Below are 22,715 nucleotides of genomic sequence, written 5' to 3'. Positions count from 1 at the left end.
ATTGATGCCAAGGGCATCCAAGGGAATGGAAAATCTACGGAAGCTTAGAGAATGTGTGGAATAAAAAAGAAATTGACTTTCTGCCTTAAATTCCCTCCTTTGGCTTTCACAACAAAGAATATAATCCTCGTAAGTCATAGTCAATTCACATAGATATTTTTTTCCGTAGGATGTATTGTTTGCATTTCTCCCTTCTTTGAAACGAAAATGTTTTATAAAGGAATATCCTTGGCTTTTAACTGACATTTACATTTCTAGAAAGAGCAAATTCCAGCCAAACATTTGTGTAAAAATAAATATGTTCATCTTCACTTAAAGCAAAATAAACAAACAAAATGCATTAAAAAAAAAAAGGTAACTGGCATTGCTCTTTTTTGCAAATGACTGGATACTAAACACATTTCCTCTACTCCCCAACCATGCCAGATTATACCCTTTATGAGCCATCTGGTGCTAGCAACACAATTATTGATATTGTTTAGCTGGGTTTGTTTATCTTTTATATGAGTGATGGGAATTTGAATGAAATTACATACATGAAAGCATTTGGCATATACTGTTTGATATGAAGTAGGTGCTCAATAAATGTGTGTGTGTGTGTGTGTGTGTGTGTGTGTTATAAAGATTTTTTTAGAAAAGCGCCTGGATTTGGAGGGTGAACGCAAAAGACCTCACAAGTCATTTGCAGTTCTGGAATTCTCTCTGTATTTGCCACCTTTTCTGTCTTGTGATGCAACTTAAATAAATACTCTTCATAAATCATTTTCTGGTCTCCGAAAGGAATGAACCTGGCTGCAGAGAACCTGAATTCTACTCAGTTATCCCAAAATCACCCAAGCTGATTTACTATGAGCCACTGGGGAAATTCAAAATGTCTGTAACTTGTAACATTCTCTAATTAAAGGTAATAAAGAGCCAGGCGAATTGTGTGAGCCCCATAAACTAGAAGATGACATCTCAGGATTTGAAAAATCAAATCAGCAATAAACTGAAATTGGGTTTTAAATCAGAACCTCAGAACTACAATCAACCTTGCAGGACATCTATTTGACCTTGTATCCTGCCAACTTTCTTCTGCACAGTCTGTATGAGGGGTTGGCAAACCATCATCTCCAGGGTAGAACGGACTCCCAGCCTGTTTTGCATGGCCCATGAACTAAGACGGCTTTTACATTTTCAAATGGTTAGGTAAGTGCTTACAGAATATCCTCAATTTTTCCTTTTGACCCATACAACCTAACATGTCTACTATTTTGCCCTTTTAGAAAACATGTGCTGACCCTGAGTGTAGACCATCCCTGACAAGTGGCTTCTAGCCTTTCTGTCTATTCCCACTCATTCCAAACTCACTGTTTGGTGCTTCAAATGATTAGGGGAAATAATAGATGGGAAATAAGACATGAGCTTGCATTGACTTATCAGCCACTTGATTTGGGGCATATCTTCCATGTGATAGCAATAATATGATTAATGAGGCCAACCTTTTAAGATTATCGTGGAAATGCAATGATTAATATACGGGTAGTGCCTGGGACATAGGCCATACTAGTTCCTCTTCCACACTCTTGGGACAACTTAGTCAACCTTCAACCACTGGCATCAGAACAGTGTTGCTCCACAGTTTAGAAATAAATCTGTCTCTTACTAAGGTAAGACTATACTCATAAAATCTGACATGAACTTTGATCAGTTTTTTTTTTTTTTAATACAAGATCTCATTTATACCACTAAGGGGCTTTGACTTTTAAAAACCACTTAATAACTTAACATCGCCCCACAAGCCACTGTATTACGAAAACTTGGAAAATAAAAATCACTTCAAGGGCCATCTGGTGAAACAGGTGGCTTCCAGCAGGTCATTTTCTTTCTTTTTTTTCTTTTTTTTTTTAATGTTTATTTATTTTTGAGAGAAAGAGACAGAGAGAGAGAGAGAGAGACAGAGTGCGAGCAGAGGAGGGGCAGAGAAAGAGGGAGACACAGAATCCGAAGCAGGTTCCAAGCTCTTGAGCAGTTAGCACAGAGCTTGATATGGGGCTTGAACCCACGAATGCGAGATCATGACCTGAGCTGAAGTCGGATGCTTAACCGACCGAGCCACCCAGGTGCCCCCAACCAGATCATTTTCTAACATATCTGCACCAGACATTCACCATCAGATTCTGAATGCCACCAAATGATCAAGGTTCTCTAATATACAAAAGTAATCTGTTTTACTGTTTAATTATTCCCATGGGCTCTCCTTCAAAAAAGGTGTCATAGTATAAAGCGGGAGGTAAAGGTTGGATTTACTGTCAGAGTCTTACTATTACCATTTTGCTATAGTCTTACCAGGGGAAAATCATCTTGTCCCTCTAAATTGGTGCCTTAATAAAATTGAAGATGAAGCCTGTCTTCTCTGACATGACTCATGACCATGATCATCACAAAGTAGATGGTAACAACTTGGCCCAGAACCCAGCTCATTTATTTCAAATCATTGGGATTTCTCTCCCTGAGCTTTCCTAGTTTTACCTTTTAAGAAACAAATCCTGTGCATCAGCTTTATTTCTAAAGTGTTTCTGAGGGTGGTTTCATACTTGCCCTCCTTGACTGCAAGCAGTGACAGTACCAGACTTTCTATTTAGGAGGGCCTCAGGCGTTGAAAGGAAGGACCAGGGTGCTTTTCCTAGCTCTTCAATAGCAAATATATTTTTTTCCTTAGAATGTAAGTTTATCTCTGTGCTGGTCAAGAGTCAGAAGCCAATGAAAGTTACAAGGGAACAAAACCCTCCTCCCAAATTCTCCTTTGGATATCACCTCTGACTTTTGAAGGGACAGACTAAGCGACCTTTCCAAGACCCTTCTGGGCCTCTGATTTTATTATCATGGACCCACACTTACTGATAGCCTTTGAGGAACAAGGACATGATGGTTTTTAAGACCCCTTAAACCTTTAGCCCTAAAATGCAGCCTATAGGGTCCCCAAAGGGAATATTAACTTAGAGACTCATCATTTCTGTGTGTTCACAGCCATCTGCTTTATGGGACAAGAGCTGGGGGCCAGGAGATCGGGGGAGCTCAATGTGCTGATTAGATTTAGCATTTAGCATTTATGTTTCCCTTGCTTTAGCTGTTTACTGATAATTATTTTGGTTACTTGGGAACAAATCTTATAATCCTAGGCAGGCAAAGACAGATGCAGATGGCTGGGAATTACATTCAATAGGATCAGAATATGGCTCATGAATTTCAGACTCTCACCACCATGTAATCAGCACTGAATTTGCTGAGGTTACAGCACAACCCTTAGAGAGCATGAGAAAGCTAAGAAAGCTGGAAATTAAAAGGAGCCAGGAAAGACATTACAGAGTCTCTTCCTATGAGAGGGGAAGCACATACGCCATAACCAAAACGACAGCAATAACCAGTCCGGGGTTAGAGAGCTGTCTCAAGATCTTTGCCATCCAGCTTGGGAAATCATGCTCCAGTGTTTCTCCAATGACTTCGAACATCCTATTTTTGCCACTGAAAAACAAAAAGGGGGGGGGGGGAGGAGAGAAGTTCATTTATAACATATGTAAAAGCCATGGTTACAGCAAGAAAACTAGACGTCTTTCTCAAACACCACCTAAGTACTCTTTCAGATTGGGAACCTAATGTTTAGCTACAACTCCTGGCACTTCGACCTGTTATTATCAACATATGGGTAAGACATGAGAACTGGTATCCCAACGTAAACACGCAGTCGAGCAGTTAGGAAATTAACCACAGCATTAGGAGAAGTCTGGTTTTGTTTTGTTTTTTTCTTAAGCTGTATCCCTAAGATTTTGATTGAAATATATTTTATAAATAACTTGCAAGTCTACCCCTTAGCCAGCTGTCCTTGTCGGAGAACATTCCCTTTGGGCTGCATAAAGAGTGCACTTAATTGTTGAATTAGCCTTGGAAATAAACATACAGAATAGCTTAACAGAATCAAGTCCACAAATAATCCAGTATCTCTCCCCATGCAAGAGTTGCTATCTCATTTTCCACAGAGCTCTTTCATCAGAGTTATTAACAGGTAATCACACTGAAGGGTGAGTCCTTTCTCTCACTGTCTTTCTTGTGGACAGGCTCTAATGACAGCCAGCTCGGTCCTACGGCTAAGAACAGACCATGCGAAGAGAAGGAAAGAAGCCTAAAGGGCCAAAGTCCTTAATGGATTTGTTCTCAACCCATTGAGGTAAGAATCAGCCCCTATAAACTAGAGAAATGAGGGCAGGATGTCTGTCTTATCTTAATATGTAATAGTCAGAATTATTAAGTAATACCCATCATGTCAAGTTATTTTTTCTGTATACGCATATTGATTCTACCATGAAAAGCTGTAGTTTTCAGAGCAGAGATTAGGTTATTTACCACCAAGTTCTTCATATCATCAGAATAAAGGCTGGTATAACACTTAATATTTTTGTTTCACTATCATTTATTGATCTTCATACACTCTCAACTACTAAACAAACATGACTCACAAGTTCCAGATGAGATTTTTTTTTTTTTTTTTTTGCCTCTGGCCTCACTATAATAAAGTCTTTCAAAACCCTGAGAGTAATTCCAGATATGTGGTCAAGGGGTTGCTGGACTGCCGAGGTGTTAAGTTTTGCTCCACAAATTACAGATCTGCACCCGGCAAGACCTGTGATATATTAAGGGGGAATGGAGTTTAGAGATAATTCAAGATTATATTGATTTATTTCTCTAGGGTTTCTTTGTCGCCATCCATTCTACCTGGCCATGCTTTCTTCCCAGCCATACGGGATACAGCGAGAGTAAGAAGGTAAGCAAAGATGAGAGAAGGCAAGACATTCCGCTCCCCAGCTTCTTGGTCTGAAGCTGATGGACGTGGTTAGAATAGGGGAACTGGAATTTTACCAAATGTTCCCCTCCCATAAAGGTCTTCTCTGCATTCAGTGTGTCCCAAAGTCGAAGTCATTGGCATCTCTGGGGATTCTCCTCTTTCCAGGTCTGGTGTTCTTACTAGGAGTCCAGATCTCTTATGTACAAGCTAAAGAAGCTTCTACTAATCCCTGGTAATCCTTTTATCTGACAGTTAGCCAAAGCGTGCCATGTTTTTTCTGGTCTGCTGTGACTCTACAGTCAAATGAAATGATACTGAACTTAAGCTTCTATGGGTGTGGCCCCACCCACCCTGGCTTAGAATAGTCTATAAGCAGACCTGTCTTCCCAGTGGACTGAAAGCTTCCCAGGACCAGAATCAGTGTCCAATTTACTCCTACATCTCCTCTAATGCTTAGTGTCCAAAAAATAGCCATTATTCATTCATTACTTCAAGTTACTGGCCAACACTCTAACTATGCTTAGACTCACAGACATAAAAATACCTTTTTTTAAAAAAATATTTTTTAAAAGTTCATTTATTTTGAGAGAGATAGAAAGTGAGTGGGGGAGGGAACAGAGAGTGAGAGAGAAAGAGAGAGAGAAAACCCCAAGCAAGCTCTGCACTGTTAGTGCGGAGCCCAATGTGGGGCTTGAGCTCACGAACCATGAGATCATGACATGAGCTGAATTTGGACACTTAACTGACTGAGCCACCCAGGTGGCCCCAGACATGAAAATATTCTATCCCCAACCTCTGAAAGTCAGCCACACTATTAAAAAAATAAACACATAAGGTATAACGGCAAATAAATAACACAACGACAGCGTCGCAATTTAAAACAAAAATAAAAATAAATATAAAAGTGTCACAATATAATATAAATCTGCACTTATTGTTTGATCTCAGTTATTTTAAAAAACTGCATAAAAAGAAAACCAGAATACAAAATTCCAAAATGTTGAAATGTGGAGGGTTGTTATTTCAGGTCTTTGGAGCCTTTGAAAAGTGTTTATTTTCAAGGAGAAACATTTCTATAATTTCCAGGTTTTCTGGGAGAAACACATAATAAGGCCTTTGCAGTGAGATGAAAATACATTAAAATATAATTACCATAATGCTAGCAGGGAGGTATGTGAGAACCCAGAGAATTATAAATTGTTCAGAATTATTAGCGAGAGGTTGGGGGAGAAGCATCGCGTCAGCAAATGTGGTGGGAGAAATTAGAATTTTCTTCATCTGGGTACAAAATAAATGGTTTTAAAATTGTTGAACTGTTTAAGGTGAATCCACTTAATAGCCTATTGGAATAATTTTCTGACAAATTCACCCTCCCAAACAGGTCAAGCAAGAATACCTCATCAAATTCTTTACAGAATTCCTTTTTTTTTTTTAAGTTTTATTAGAGAGAGAGAGAGACAGAGAGAGAGAGAGAAAGAGAGACAGGGCAAGAGCAGGGAGAGGTGGAGAGAGAGAGAATCTTAAACCAGATGCAGATGACCAATCAGGAGTTGGACGCTCAACGGACTGAGCCATCCACGTGCCCCACAGAATGGGTCTTCTAAGGTATTGTAGCCACTTTACCTGCGAACATACCTGTCCCTGGGAGTGATTAACCATCACTGTGCTATGTGTGATGGGTGGGTGTGGCCATCCATTAACCTACGGCAAATGCAAGTTTGCTGCCCACCCAGGTGCCAAGTAGAGTCAGACACTCTTCCGGAGGCAGGCTGACAAAACCATCCCAAACTCAGGATCCTTGAGAATGCCAAGCCATGAAGATCCTAATTCATGCTTTCTCACTTCATTTTTAGGGAAGAGCAACCCTTTCAAACTTCTAAATCCAAACAAATAAATGAAGTATACATTCTTTTGCTCCAAAATGAGTAAACTGACAGGAGAAATAGACTAGTTAAATAAGATAGAGACACCCCTTTCCTGACATGCTACTGAAAATATTTAAATTTTCTTGATCTCAAAATAGTGATATACGTGCGGTAATTTTGCCTGAGTCTGCCAATCAGGGAACACTTGGTTAAAATCAGCTACTATGCCTTAGATACAGGCTCTTTTTTTTTTTTTTTTTTAATTAAAATCATAGCAACTCTATGTGATATAAAGAGAGGCAGAGGAATTAGGCTCAAAAAGCTAAAATTGTGTAGCCATTGTGCCTGTCTAGCTCAATGATATTTTTCACAGGAACGCCCCCTGTGTAACCACCATCCAGCTCCATGTGGACATTGTGGGGTTTCCCTCCCGTTGATACATTTTTCTGAGAAGCATCGACTTCCAGTTAGAAAGTCAAAAGCACATCTAAAACCCATCCCAGATATTTAGTTGTGTGGGTAATTTGCAATTAAGTAAAGTCTTTGAATGGCTTATCTGTTGAACTTTGTACCCAGAGATTCATTAGGGATTTATGAAGACCAAGCTCTTCTTCAAGACTGCAATTTCATATTTAGTCTCCAGATGTCACTGTCTGCATTATTTATTTCAGCCCAGAGTTGGGGGGGGGGGGGGGTTGGGGGTTAGGATTTGTCAGCATCAGCTTCCTGAGTATGACAGAACTCCAGTGGTTTTTGCCCTATCAGCTGGCTTAACATTTTCTTTCTTTCGTTTTGTTATTTTTTCCCCCCCAGGAAAGCAATAATAATAACTCAGCCTATTATTAGAGTGAAATGCCTCTTTTATACTTAGGTCTGTGGGCAACGAAACTTTTGACTTTAATTTAATAACTTGCGTCTGACAGCACGACGGGGATATTACATGTGGCCATTATTGCCTCACGCTCGTCATTCACGTGGCTTTTCACATTCACATTTCTTTCACTTGAAAAGGAGAAATAACTCAAATGCATGCTGAGCAGTGACTCAACAGGCAGAGATTCTTGCGGTTGCAGAGAGGAACTTGTGGTAGATTCATTTTTAGGGCCCTATTTAGGGAATGACATCTCAATTCCCCTGATCCCGGCGACTGGCTTTCTTGATAAGTGTCACCGTCAGAACTCTGTCATAGAGAACTGGCGGAAAGGACCTTTCAGCTTGGATCAGAGAGACCTCTTGACTCTTTATTACTGACTTGAGCGATCTGTCCTTGTTTGGGGAGAATATGTAGGAGCGAATGTCACCCTCAATTGTTTTGCTACCAGGTAGCATTTTGGATTGTGAATTGTGTGACCCACTTTATAGTCACAGTTATCGAATGATGATCCCATTTCCTAGGTAGCTTGTGGAATAATCTATTTTTAATTAATTAATTATTATCTATTTGACGTGACGTAGCACGTCAAAATTGCTTCCGACTTTTGGACACGCTGGCCCGGCACCAAGAAAACTGACACATCCCAACTATCATAATCTAAACACGCTCTTTGCCATCCCCTTTGAGCTCAGATTTATCATCATATTTACCCGGGTAGAGCCTGGCGCACTCAAATCCTTTTCCCTTTTATGATTCTCAAATAAGAAACCAATGCAACTTGCCTAAGAATCTCCATGTTACCTAATGAGCCTGGACGCTCAAAGAATCTCATTTCTAACAGGCCAAAATGCCATTGTTTGGAGAAAAAAACAAAACAAAACAAAGCTTATAGGAGTGACCATTCCTATCTCCACGCCTGGAAGAAAACGACACCCGGATGGAATTTCAAAGGCAAGAACCTGAAGGGGCCACAATCAAAAGATGGCGGGAGGGATACGATCATGTACAGGACAGGCATGGTGGACAGGAAGAGAATGAGCAATAGCATGCCCAGGTAGAAATTATTCGATCTGGAAGCTTTGAAGACCCTGGCCTCGGGAACGTTGCAACACATCACGGCCCAGCACTGGAAGTACATGGATGTGTGGAGTCGAAGGATATTGATGCCTGGGAGGCTGGGGGCGAAGAAGGAGCCCATCCTGGAAAGAAAAAACATGGCTCTGCTCACTTCAAGTCGTCTCTTCGTAACAAAGTCACGCGGCACCTTGCTTATCTCACGTCATGTTTATTTGCCAAAGGGAGAAAATGTAGCGCCGCTTTCAAGCACACAAACTCTTTTCATAAATAAACTCGCCTAGTCAATTTCCGTCTTTGATGCACATTTTACCATCTTTCCCTTTACCACAGGGATTGCATACATGATTCTCTCACGGCAATTATGCTGTCCGTTAACTATATCTGTTAGCATTAATCAATTTAAACTACACCAGAGAATATGTTACATATATTTACTTCTCTCTTCTACTTCTAAAATAAACTTGATTTCCCCTAACACTCAAATCATCAATTAATAAATCTAAAAATCTAACCTCTTTCTACCGTTACCCTTAAAACCACTCATTCTATTCAAATAAACTACACATCTGGATTAATTAATTTTCTTGTGGGCTAATTAATTTTTGCTTAATGGAAGAGAAAAAATACAATGAATTTTTCTTTTGCTGATGCTTTTCTCTATTAGCTGTGTAGCTACTATGGTGTTTTAGAGCTGATGTATGTATGCCCAGTAATAGACTGTGTTTTGTTGATAATCTATAGGAAGCTTTATGTGTTTGAGATGAAAATGCAACACATCCATTTAATTTAATTTAATTTAATTTAATTTAATTTAATTTAATTTAATGTTTACTTCCTTACACTTCTGTTTGTCCTGGAAATCCACCACTTTGTATATCTGGCTTTTAAAAACTATTTTTAAATGCCACTTTTAAAAAGGAAGTACTTAGGTGAGGTCACTTTTACTTGATGGCTTAGTTGGTTATTTTCAACAAAATAAATTTCACTTTTCTTTGATGAGAAAATCCATTAGCATCATCAAACAGTATTAATAGCAATGTATTGGTCCAAAACCAAAAAGAGGTTACATGGGCACTTATTTTAGAAGTATAAGCAGAGTCACGTCTTTTCAACTGTCCCAGCTATGATAAAGCCCTCAGTAGCTCTAGTTAGGGCCAGCAGTTTAGATTTCCTACATATGTAGAGAGGCTGTTTTAACCAATCCAATGTGAATTTGGTATATTATGTTGGAGGGGGGCAAGGGGTGAGTTAGAGGAAGAAATTCATTTCTGCTATTTCTATAATTGAAATGATGCAAACCAGCGTTAAGCTATTTCATTTAAAAGTGGAATCTTCCCCAAATCTGGATTTTCTTGTTGATAGGATTTGATACCACAGATCTGAATGACATTTGAATATAACGAGTGGACCAGACACTCTGAAGAAAGGTAAACTATTTTTTTTTTTTAATGGTACGGACTTCAGGCGATGATCTACCCATGCAGGTTCATCAATAGTAACCCATGTGCCACTGTGGTGTAGGATGTCAATAGTGGGTGTGCCTGTGGGGGCCTGGGGGCGTATGGGAACGCTCTGTTCTTTGCACTCAGTTTTTCTATGAACCCAAAACTTCTCTAAAATATAAATTTTACGAATTAAAAAAAGTAAGAAGATAGACTTTGGAACAACACGGGGTATCTTTGTTACAGGATAGCCAGAGAGAACCCGGAGCCTCAAAACTGTGAGCGAGTGAGTGACAGCCTCAGGTAAGGGGCGACAATTACATAGCAGTGCACTGTATTCTCAAATGCCAATATTAGTCATGTTAGATGCTTGTGAATGATTATGTGTGTTCCCTTCTAAAGCAGGGCTTGGCCATACGATTTGTTTTGCCCAAGGAAATGGAAATCAAAATGAGGTGTCTCACTACTGGATAGAAATGTTGAAAGCCCTGTGTGGATTTTTTTCTCATCTCTCTGCTACCCTATCCAGTGTTGTTCCAGATGGACTCAATTTGGCCGGTCTAGGACTCTAGAGTGAGAGTAACTCACAAGAGCAGATCCCTCTACCAACCCACATTGAACATGCAGAGTACATAAGAAGAAAACTTTTCCCTTTGTAAACCACTAAGCTTTGGGGAGGAGGGGGTAGTGTTTAGCTGCTATACAACCTAGTTTACCCTCAGACACAATTCTGTATATAATTTAATTCCTAGACTTACCTAAAGCCACACACATTTGTACATATATGTATATGCATCATTCGTCTGTATATGTATATATGCACACACCTAGGTACGTGCACCTATAAACCTCAGATTTTCAAAATAAATATCAAATGGGCACTCTGAACAAACAGGTTCAAGAACCATAACCTAGAAAAACAGATCCTGGCACAGTGATAGCTGAACCCTAATGCTCAAACTGTCTTTGCCGGTGACTCACTAATCAGCTCGGCTCACTAAGTCCCTTACCCACACTTGATCCTGTCATCTGTCAGTTCAAGATCCTTGTAATACCTTAGCCTTATAAAGTGCTTTTCTTCCAAGAAGATCAAAGCGAATGAAAAGCTTCTTTCATTGAGCTCTCCTTATTACTCCAGTGACATGGTACATGTCAGGTAAATTATTCACATCTGATCAACCAAGAAAATGAGGTAGCAGACAGGGACAAAGGTACAAGAGGTACACAAAGAGACAGTGTTGGAGCAATGTCCACACCCGTCTTCTGTCTCACTGTTTTCTGCTGCCCCTACACCCTGTTCTGATAGAGATATGACGTGTGTTTGTCGTTTTAAAATACGATGACGAAACCCTGTGCTATCCATTTTAAAGTGAAGTGCGTGATATAAAAGTGTACTGATCATGTCAGCCAATTACATGCCAAAATGGATTTTACCTTTAAAGTTGGACTTTAAGAACATCCACTAATTAGAAACCCCTAAAGCTGTACCTGAATGTCGCCAGTCACAAACCAACGGACGTGAGTGCAAACGTCCCACAGTCTTTTGTTTCTGTGTGACCAAGCTCCAGTACCAGTTCCTTGCGCCTCATAAGATAGCAGCTTACCATGTGTGAGTCCCCTTGTGTGGGGGAGCCTACCACACTTGGAACACACACTCCTCACGCCTTGCCCACCAACCACATCCTCCCTCCTTTACCAACTTTCTGGGAGTTAGGAAAAAGACCATCTGTCCAAAGGGTTGACCTGAAAGTAAGCAATAGTTCTTTTGCTTCTGTAACTCTGGGGTGTAATTATCTCTGTACGCTCAAAAAAACACCATCACATTCTAATGTCCTCTTCAGACCAACAAGAAGCAAGGCTTGACCACTATCTAAAGGAGGAATACACAGAAAGGGATAGCGGAGAGATTTTGGTAATGGGTCTGCCCATGAGAGAATGGGGGAAGGGTTTTGGATATTTAAGAATTTCAACATGAACCATGGTGGACTAAATAGTTGCAAAATTATAAGCGAAACGAATCAGGACAGCCATTTCAACGGCTTTTCTGATCATGAAAATGAATTTCTAGGCCAGTCTGTTGTCTTTGCTACGAAAGAACAAGAAACAGACGTGTAGCATGTGTCTGCACAAATGGCATCCACCAGGCCTGAGGGATTTGTGGCACTCTGTGTAGAAGCCAGGGAGTTTTAAAACTGATACAAGGTGATGGTTTCTCATTGTTCCAGTAGCGAAGTTAGCCATTTTCTGCTGTGACAGCAGAATCCCCTCCAGAAAATGAAAGATCCAGAACTGCTAGAAGCTTTTCCCTTTACTCTCCCTGTTGGTGGTCATATGTTGGACCAACTTGACTTTCCTCCTTGCTTAGAGAATGAAAGATGCGTTTCACTCTTTAATGACTCTCTGGGCACATGAGCCATAACTTGCAAAATTTAGAAAGCAAGAGGGCAGGAATTAGATTTTTAAATGTACCTGATAATGGAAAAGATCATCTTTTTATAGCCTTTTCTTCATATGTATTGACCTAGTGAGGCACAGGAATTGGACAGACCCCAGGGCAGGATGATGGGGTCCTTGATTATGGTCTTTATATTACTAAAGCAAGATAATTTTAACATTTGCAGAGAGGTCCAGTCTTGCAAAGGTTTAACAGCTCAATGCAGCCATGGTTGAAGGACTTAAGTGCTATATAAAGCTTGTGCAAAATTTGAGCCAAGTTACTAGGACTAGTACATAGGACAACGGCGTGGTCAGTGGCACGGTGTTATATTAAACAAGTGTCAGTAAGATAAAGATGCTCAATTGTAGCTTGTGGGTTGGGTGTTCTTAGTTAAAAGTGACAGATTTCCAAGACACATGGTCCCTAGATGAATCGCATGCCATGAACCAATTTTTAAACTCAAAAACAGTTTCTACTGTATCGGCTCATCTTAACCTGTCAAGGTTTACAGTGAGAATGCTTTCATTTAATAAAAGATATGACAATCCTTTGTACATCAAAAGACATAATTCTGATGTGTAAATGGCCTGTGAAACAAGTTACGAAACAGTGATCGTATTTTTAGCTTGAACTTCCTAAAACATAAGTTACATCTCCAGTAGTCCAGTTACCTAAAACTACTGGATTTGGTAAGATATTTTTTTCAAAAGCAACAACAAGTTGTATTCTAAACATACTCGATAATGACAGAATAAAATCAGTTTTTCAGAAGGGCCTTACATTAATTTATTTCATACTGAACATGTGGCTATGGGACCATTAATGTTTCACCAGTAGACCCTAGTGTCACAGGATATAAAAGTATAAAAAAGCTTTCAAAGAAGCTACAAAGTGGAAATACACTCCCAGTATTTGATAAAGGAACGCTCTGCAAAACAGGCAGATGTCTTTGAGGACGAAGAGTTAAGATATAAATATAAATATAAATAAATAGAAATATAATATAAATGTAATATAAATATAATATAAATATAAATGAGTATAAATACAAATATAAGTATAATATAAATGTAAATGTAAGTATAATACAAATATAAATATGAATATAAATACAAATATAAATGTAAAGGTAATTATAATACAAATATGAATATAAATACAAATATAAATATAAATATAATATTAATATAATATAAAATAAACATAATATGTAAATATAAATATAATGTAAATATAATATAAATATAAATACAAATATAAACAAGATTTTCCTATCCACTTTGCAAAGGCAACAGTTGAGTTAGACCCAGACTGGGGACCTCTCTGACACCAGGCTACAATGCATTATGCAATAATGTTCTTTGCGGCTTTTCTGTAAGTTGTAAACAGTCCAATAGCAGACCTACCAGATCATGCCTTGGTTGAAGATCAGAGCGAGGACATTGCCGCTGATGTCAAATTCAGTGTATGAAGGCTACAGAAGACACAGACATTTGCTGGATTAACATATCAAATGGTGCAAACTGAAAAACCCGAGTGGTTCATGTTTCTGCATAGGTATGCTTCCATGCAGCAATAATCACGGAATAATCAATCTAATAAACAAGTAGTGCTAAATAAAATAATGCAGCACCCTTTTTAACAAAGTAAGGCTCATTTTCTAAAGCAGTCATTCAAAATGTTGTGAACGTGTGGACCACTGGGCTCTCATGCATGGCCCACTGTAAAAATTGGAGCAACCTTCTGGGAAAAGTTTGACAATGTATATTAAAAGCTTAAGAAAGTCTCAGTCTCTTTGGCCCTATGAGTCTACCTCTGGGAATGTGAGTTAACAAATCGAGCTTAAATGCTGACAAAGTGTAACAAGCAGAGATGACACCATCTAAATATCCAATAATGACTCTCTGGGCACATGAGCCAGAACTTGGAAAATTTAGAGAGCGAGAGGGCAGGAATTAAATTTTTAAACATACCTCATAATGGAAAAGATAACCTTTTTATAGCCTTTTCTTCATATGTATTGGTTAAGTAAATACAGTATATCTATACTGTGATATACAGTGCACATAATCAAGGTCACCGTTTGAAGAATGCTTACTTATGCAAAAGAAAACTAGGATTTGATGTTAAGCAACAAATATATAAAATTATACATTCATTATTTTTATCAGCTGAATATGAAATTATGCATAAGGAAAAGACTTGAAAATGCCCAACAAATTACCAGGTGTTATAGGTGGGGGATGTATCATGACTTTAATTTTCTTCCTTAAGTTTGCATACTTTAAAACACCGTAAAACCTTGGTTTGCGAGCATAATTTGTTCTGGAAATGTGCTTGTAATCCAAAGGACTCATATATCAAAGCGAGTTTCAAGAACCATTGGCTCACTTGTGATCACATGACATTCGGCATCACTTACTACTTGCATTGCAAGGCATCCTTGATTATCAAGTAAAGATTTATTAGAAATGCTTGCTCGTCTTGTGGGACACTTGCAGAATAAGTTACTCGCAATCCAATGTTTCACTGTATTTTTCAAAAAAATGCGGATTTCCTTTATAATAAAATGAATATAGAGAGAGACAATTAAAGTTTAAGAAGTTATTCAACTCAATATCCAGTGTTTGTCTCCTAGATGCCACCCTGCTTAGGGTGCAGCATCAGGCTGTTTTTTTTGTACAGAGGGCCCACCAATAGGAGCTGAAGTGGGCATCTGTCCCAGGGTGGCCTGTCGAAAGGCTTTCTGGTAACATATCAGGCATCCTAGAAGGAAAGCGTCTATCAATGGGAGTAATGCTAATTAGCAACAGCAATGAAACTGGCTCCTACTTGAGCTGGGCTAGAGAACAATCAGTCAGGAAACTGACTAACCAGTGACAACAGAAAGAAAAGCGAAATTGTGAACTGAGAGCACCAAGAAGACCATGAAAGAGAGACCAAACGGGAAGCAGGTCCTTAATCCTGTCCCAGATCCCGGCATCTGCGGAGGTGGCTTCAGACCCCCTGTATCTTCATCAAAACTCCCTGCCGACACACATACACACGCAGCCCACACACACGCATGCTCACGCCCACACACATGCACACACAAGCGTCACTCTTCTTTTCAAACCCAAGAACCCCCCCTAAAAATATTTGTAAGAAGATGAGAGAGTTGTCTGGTTTGGAACCCCAACAGAATGATCACAGCTTTTGAATGCCTTGCCTCGAGAGTTCTTGAATCCAGGCCCCAATTTCATCAGGAGCGCTGTGCTCTGGACCACCTTTCCCTTTGCCTGAAGCCTTGTGAGCTCACAGAACACATTTGACAAATGCTCAGCTGGGTGGCCTGTGCCATCTGTGGCCTTGGAACAGCTCTTCTCCATGTCAGTTTAAGAACCAAACCTTCATCTTTGACCTCTTTAGAATAGTGCCATGATTTAGCCCACCAAGCTATGTAAAATTTAAAAAATTCAACCCTTTAGAAGTGTATTTTCTTTACTCTCACAAATATATAAGCCTCTTAAAGCCCATTTGAGATATTTTTACAACTAGGTAACTATAAAAACATAAAGGACACATTGGGAGCCTTTGTTCGCATACTGTGTGTGCAGCAAGGTCAGCCGGAGGGATACAACCTTTGATGCACAAATTGACCTGATGCAAAAGATGGGTAGAGGGCGTCCCTACTGTACCAAGGGTTTGGGGTCCACACACTTGTCTGAGTATTAGACCTTGCCCTGCCATTTCCTAGCTGCGTGAGCTGGGCCCGTTGCGTATCTCGTCAGGCCTCAGTTTCCTCACAGATAAACTGGTGCGAAAAACTAGGTCAGTGGTTGTCACACTGTGGACCAGAAGCCCAATCTGGACCACTGTCTGTTTTTGTAAATAGATAGTTATTAGAAGACAGCGGCCTTCGTTCGTTTATGTATTGTCTGTGGCTGCTGGACACTAAAACAGGAGAGCTCAACAGTCCCCGCCGAGACCATATCTCCTGCTGAAAGCAGGAGTGTTTTCTACGCTCCACGCACAGTACTTCTGATACAGATGTGTGGGCTTTCTCCCCATGCTAAACAGTGCCCCGATTCTCTACAGACATAAGCTGGATGCTCTAGCATTTAACTCAGTTCTGACACTGACTGTCCCGAACTTGTGCAGACCCCACAGGTTAAGGGCGCAGTCCCACAAGACTGCCCCACTGCAGACACCAATCACAAGTTCACATATATGCCAAGTGACTGGCTCTAAGTCAGAGGATCCTACATCTCCCTCCTCAAGTTTGATAATTTGCTAGAATGGCTCACAGAACTACAGAAAACAGTTGATTTGCTCGGCTACTGTTTATTATTAAATATGGCAGGAATAGACAGATGGAGGAGGTGCATGTGCATAGGGCAAGGTATGAGGAAAAGGGCACGAATGTCCTTTCCAAGCACACCACCCTCCCAGCACCTCAACATGTTCAGCGACCTGCTAGCTCTCTGAACCCCACAGGTCAGGGAGTTTTATGGAGACTTCATCAGTAAGCATGATCAATCATCAACTCACTCTCCAGCCCCTCTCCCCTCCCTGGAGGATGGGGGAGATAGGGCTGAAAGTTTCAAGCTTCTAATCGTGGTTCGGCCTTTCTGTTGACCAGTCCCCATCCTGAAGCTATCTAGGAGCCACCAAGCATTGTCTCATTGGAACAAGCAATGTTCCCGTTACCCAGGTAATCCCAAAGAATTTGGAGGCTCTGTATCAGGAACCAGCGTCAAAGACCAAATATTGGAACAAAAGATGATCCTAGCACCTGTACCGCTTAGGAAATTACAAAGGTTTTAGGAGCTCTGCCCGGGAGATGGAGACCAAATATATATTTCTTATTTTATCACAATATCACACCTGCAGAAGTGAGAACACTTACCATCCAGCCCTTTACTTTACAGGGAAAGTCTGCCAACTTCTGAACTAGATCATTTCTAAGATCCTTTTCTAATCTAAAATCTGTAATGGGTTGAAAAATTAGATGCAGTTATTAAAGAATTGCTTCTCTGTAAACATCTTAGAAATGCACTTGAATACTATATGAGTTCAACTCAGAAAATCTCACTCCAAAAAAAAACCAAAAACAAAAGTAAGGAGGCAAACACACATGTGCGTGCGCGCACACACACACACACACACTCACACACTATAAAATTCAATACTCATTCTTTTAGAGATGGATTTAATGAAAACCTGAGATGATATTGTATTTTAAAGTTTTAAAAGCAATACTTTAATAACACAAGCATAAATCAGTTTGCAATACGTTTGCTTAATCGCCTCTAAAACATAAATAGCTTGAAGGTAAATGATGCTTGGGAAAAAATAGGTTTTCCTGAAAACTGAGAAATGAACTGATTCAAATGGGATGCATATAACAAAATCACTAAGGGCTGCTCATCCCTGATAAGACTTTTAGGGGCCAGCAAAAGCAGATCCCATTTGGATTTAGGCTGAGGTCTGTAATAGTCAAGGGATTGGAAATTATCTTGTTTTATTTCTGGACCTTTGTGGCGGGCAGGAGTCAGTCATCTGCCCACAACGAAGACAGATGGTTGTCACTGGACTGAAGAGCCATGAAAACTCATCCTCTGTCTGCAAGCTTAGTTATTTGGGACAGATCATTAACCTATGGATATTGTGGAATATCTCAGAGAGAATTCTGTCATTGCAATGTCCTGTCTGACATACAAATCTCACTTGCCCACAGCTGAAATCACTCTGGGTCAATGGTTCTCAAGACTGTTCTGGTCCCCAGACCAGAAGCAGCAGTATTACCCCGGAGTTTGTTAGAAAAGTAAATTTTGGGAGCGCCTGCATGGTTCAGTCAGTTAAGTGTCCAACTTCGGCTCAGGTCATGATCTCACGGTTTGTGGGTTCGAGTCTTGTGTTGGGCTTTATGCTGACAGCTTAGAGCCTGAAGCCTGTTTCAGACTCCCTCTCTCTGCCCCTCCCCCACTTGCGTGAGTGCTCTCTCAATAAATAAATAAATAAATAAATAAATAAATAAATAAACAAATAAATTTTAAAAAAGAAAATGAAAAGTAAATTCTCCGGGACCTCTCCCAGATCAGAAATGCTGTGTTTTCACATGCCTTCGGGGGATTCTGTTGTCTCCTCAAATATAAGAACCACTGATGTAGGACAAATCCTAGCCTCATCTACTAGGGTGATTCAGAAAACTCGGGGCTTTGTACTTCAACCCTCGTTGTCTAAAGACATACTGTCCAATGTTCAAGTGGAACTTCACATCCAGAATGTACTGTCCCTTTTTCCATGTTGTCAATCCTTCATGGGATACTCAAGACTTCTTACTGACTCCTTAGCATGGCATCTTCCTGGACTGTTAAATAATACCTCATTCCCAGCTGGAGAACATCAGTTTATTTCTAATTGGAGCCTGACGCAGAGCTCGACACAGGGCTTGATCTCACAACAGTGAAATCGTGACCTGAGCTGAAATCAAGAGTTAGATGCTTAACCAACTGAGCCACCCAGATGCCCCTCTTTCTAATTGTACATCACAGGCTTTCTTGTTAACTCCGTTCTATTGCAGGTGAACTGTCTAATCTTGGGAGTGCTTTGAGTTACCCATGTCATAGATTGGCTCATGAATTCATCATGACTTGACAGAGTCCTTGAAATTTCTAGGGTTAAGCGTTACAGTGAAAATTTAACATGACAGAAATCTGGTTGATGGCTTTGACGCTGATTCAACTGAGTTTAAGTCCTAGTTCCACCAATGATTAGGGATATGTCTTTGAGAAAATTATGAAACATCCTCTAAGGCTTATTTACTGTAAAGTCGGGGAAAAAAGGAGCTACCTCATAGCATTGCTGGTATGAATACATGCAATAATATGTGTAAAGTATTTTGTAGAAGTTCTGACATATAATAAGAACTACATAAGATATACTATACTATGGAGTCCACTTTTATGATCTGTCAAACATATGCCTCTCATTGATTAATAATCTTGAACCCCTTCATCAGATCTCAGGGAAACCTCTTATATTTTCCATTTACGTAAATTTAACAAGGACCACCTCAAAAATGTAACTTGAAACAAGATGCTGAGGTTTCATTTGATTGACCATGTTCTAATACCATGCTGTGTATTCAGTTCTATTTCTTCTTGCATACCTGTTACCTTTTTTATTGATGAATAGCAAAGGTAATGTCAACACAAGCTAAACTGAAAATAAAGGCATTCTGTGTTGAACTGTTGCAGGAAACCCAAAGAGTTTACGTGAGGCTTTAGGGCAGTTGTGCCGAACCTGGGGGGGCTAAAATCCCTCCTGGGAGAAACCATTCTACGTCCTATGAGTCAGTGAACACTTCGGAAACATTGAAAATTGTCTGCTCTGCTTGGAGAAGCCTTGGAAAACATTAACTTACATTACGTGCTCTAACAGCCTACCATTAGCCAGTAATTTTCGCAGCTCAGCTCATCTTTATAGATTCGTTGTGATAATACTTCGGCCATAAATTTATAACTGGAGAACCATATGGGGTCGCTTTTCATTCAAGTTACTCTGATACGACCAGTATATACCATTCAGCATATTTAACATAATGGCTGTGTCCTGCCCTTGTTTATTCCCTGGCGGCCACACAAGCCTAGGCAACTCACTTCGATTCATAAGCTCTCAATTTTCAGGTGTGAAACAAAGGATGTATGACTGATTGTGTCAACATTCCGCCAGACATTAACATTCTGTGGCTCTCTGGAGCTGAGGCTGGAGTCCGCAGAGTTTAGTCGTTACAGAAGCTGTTGTAATAAAAGTGACCGAAAGTTTGTGCTGAGAATGGAGCCTAAGATTCTCTTTCTCTCCCTCTGCCCCTCTCCCCAGCTCGGATGCTGTCTCTCTTGCTCTCTCTCAAATTAAAAAAAAAAAAAACGATAATAATTTTTTTTTAAATAGGATAAATAAAAGTGAATGAATTTTTTAAATTGTACATTCTCTAAGACTGGGCAATTCAACGTAGAGAAATTTCTCTTAAGGAAACAATCTGTGCCTACCATTATAACTTCTCTGTGAGCATATTTATCTACATGCCTATAAATAAACGTAACCATAATATTTATTACCATAACTAAAAATTAGATAAAGTTTAACTGACACCCAATAAAAATTTAATCAATGCTGGGCCCTGTCTTACGTTGGTCCCTCCACTGAGAACCCTGGCTTCCACTGGACCTTTGAAATTCTGAGGCTTTCTCAAGACCGGCCCAAGGCCCTCTTCCTACAACACGACTTTGCATTTCTGATCTCTCTCTGTCCCTCTTCCTCTCTCTCTTTCTCTTTCTCCCTCTCTTTCTGTTTCTCTCTTTCCTTTCCTCCCTCTCTCCCTTTCTCCCTCCCTCCATCCACCCCCAAAGTCATGCAACCATTGGTTTCTTCTGTGGCATTTATATTTTCTGCTCTGTACTAATAACAAGGACTTGGGGGATCAAAGGGCAGTAAAGAGTGTGCGGGCCGGGGGATGCAAATTCCATCTGCCGCCAGGCAGTGGCTTCTCACTGCAGCCAATTTCTGCCGTGTGGGAATGTGGATCTAATGTTGCCAGCCCTCCCAATATGTCACGAAAAGCAAGAGATCCATTTTTTTTTAAATATAAAACTTCCAGTTGTAAAATATGAGCTCATTAAAAAATAAATAAATAAATAAAAACCAAACCAACCAACAAAAACACTCTGTGGACAAGAGAAAAATACATATATCGGAAAGCTGAATCGAGGCATCTAGCCCAAGTGTGCAACCTCTCCTTAGGCTTACATCTTCTACATCTCTGTACCCCTATCACCCAGCACAGAGGTTTGCTCGTACCGATTTGCACCTGGTAAGCACTCAACCGTGTACCCTCTCTACGTGATGGGCCAATGATAGTAGGATCCACATCGAAGATCCACCATCCACCCTCTACTGTTTAAAACTTGTTTGGATATTGGGCTTCTTTCTAAAGAGCCTTCCAAAAGTAACATGGGAACAAAGTCTCTGTGACCTAAGACAGGAACTCGTCTTTTTTCCTGTACTTTGTACTAACCCAAGAGCACCGTCAGCACTCAATAAATAATAAATTACAGTCGTTTAATTACAGCTTTTATGCATCCAGGTCATGTTTTATTGACTTCATATTTGAAGCAAAATTTTCTAGCACTTAAGAAGAAAGCAGTAAGGGATAAAAGGCAAGCATAAGCCAAGCGATGGCCTAAGAAAAGAATGGCAATTTTTACGTCGGCCTCAGAAGAGCTGAATCAGACAGGGAAAATAGAAATGAAACCAAGCCAGCTGAATACCTCATAGCAGGGAATGGGAAAACAATACAACAGCATCCTGGATCCATAGCATTACCTCACTGGAGTTCACCAAAGAGCATTACCTAACCACTTCTGGCCCGTCCCAGAGGCACTTTCAGTGAGGGTGGCAGAGATGACCTAATCATCAAAGGTACAATCTCAAAGGCAGAGAGCCACGCTGAGGATCCAGGCTGGTGTCCTGGAAACCGTTCTGAGTATAGGATTTGTCCGGAGACTAGAGGGCACGGGACTGAGGAGAGGGCGGCGGAAAAGGAGACCCCTCCTCCAGCAAGGGGAGAAACAGCACTGGCTCCGCAATACGAAGCCAGAACTGACCCCGTGGGCACGTCCATGGAAGCAGGCAGAATTCTGTCAACAGGTGGCATTGCCTTGATGGTGTTAGAAAGCAGAGGTTCGACACTGACGTTGACACTGACGTCTGGTCGACATATGATGCCTGCCATGTGACAAGCATAGTTCTAAGCCGAGAGGTCAAAGCTTCTGTTTTTACAGGGCTCTCATTCAAACTGTGAGAGATAGGTTATAAGGTTGTTTTTAAAAGGAAATGTCAGATAGTTATACATCCTATGATGAAAATTAAGCAGGGTGTTGAGACAGAGTGCCTGGTAGGCTCTGTTAGATGGGAAGGTCAGAGAACAGCTCAAAGTAGGTGACATAGTAGCTGAGTCCTTAATGACAAGAAGGCATCAACCGCACCAAATTCTAGGAATCTGCACCCTACAGGGAAAAACAGCTAGAGCAAATGCAAGGATCATCTTGTGTTTGAGCATAAGAGAGAATTCCGAAGTGTACGGACTTTATGTAAAGCAAGAACAAAATTGGTAGAAGACGAGCTCAGAGAGAAATAAGAAACAGATCCCATAAGGTAT

The 22,715-nt window shown here is 40.3% G+C and overlaps 1 protein-coding gene across 1 annotated transcript in view; it reads right to left on the bottom strand.

Annotated features, from left to right (window-relative positions):
- The window catches only part of TMC1 (transmembrane channel like 1), a 223,304-nt gene that overhangs the window by 4,321 nt on the left and 196,268 nt on the right, over positions 1-22,715 (bottom strand). The window contains exons 16-18 of the mRNA XM_053908654.1: positions 13,921-13,988; positions 8,518-8,757; positions 3,379-3,504 (exon numbers count right to left, since the gene is read on the bottom strand). Of these exons, the coding sequence (XP_053764629.1) occupies positions 3,379-3,504; positions 8,518-8,757; positions 13,921-13,988 (434 nt within the window). The remainder of the gene's footprint in view (positions 1-3,378; positions 3,505-8,517; positions 8,758-13,920; positions 13,989-22,715) is intronic.

Source organism: Panthera pardus, unplaced genomic scaffold, assembly GCF_024362965.1.
Source record: "Panthera pardus isolate Hobbes unplaced genomic scaffold, ASM2436296v1 HiC_scaffold_20, whole genome shotgun sequence".
Taxonomy (NCBI): domain Eukaryota; kingdom Metazoa; phylum Chordata; class Mammalia; order Carnivora; family Felidae; genus Panthera; species Panthera pardus.
The sequence above is the reverse complement of the archived record's forward strand: the minus strand, read 5'-3'. Positions and strand labels throughout refer to the sequence as shown.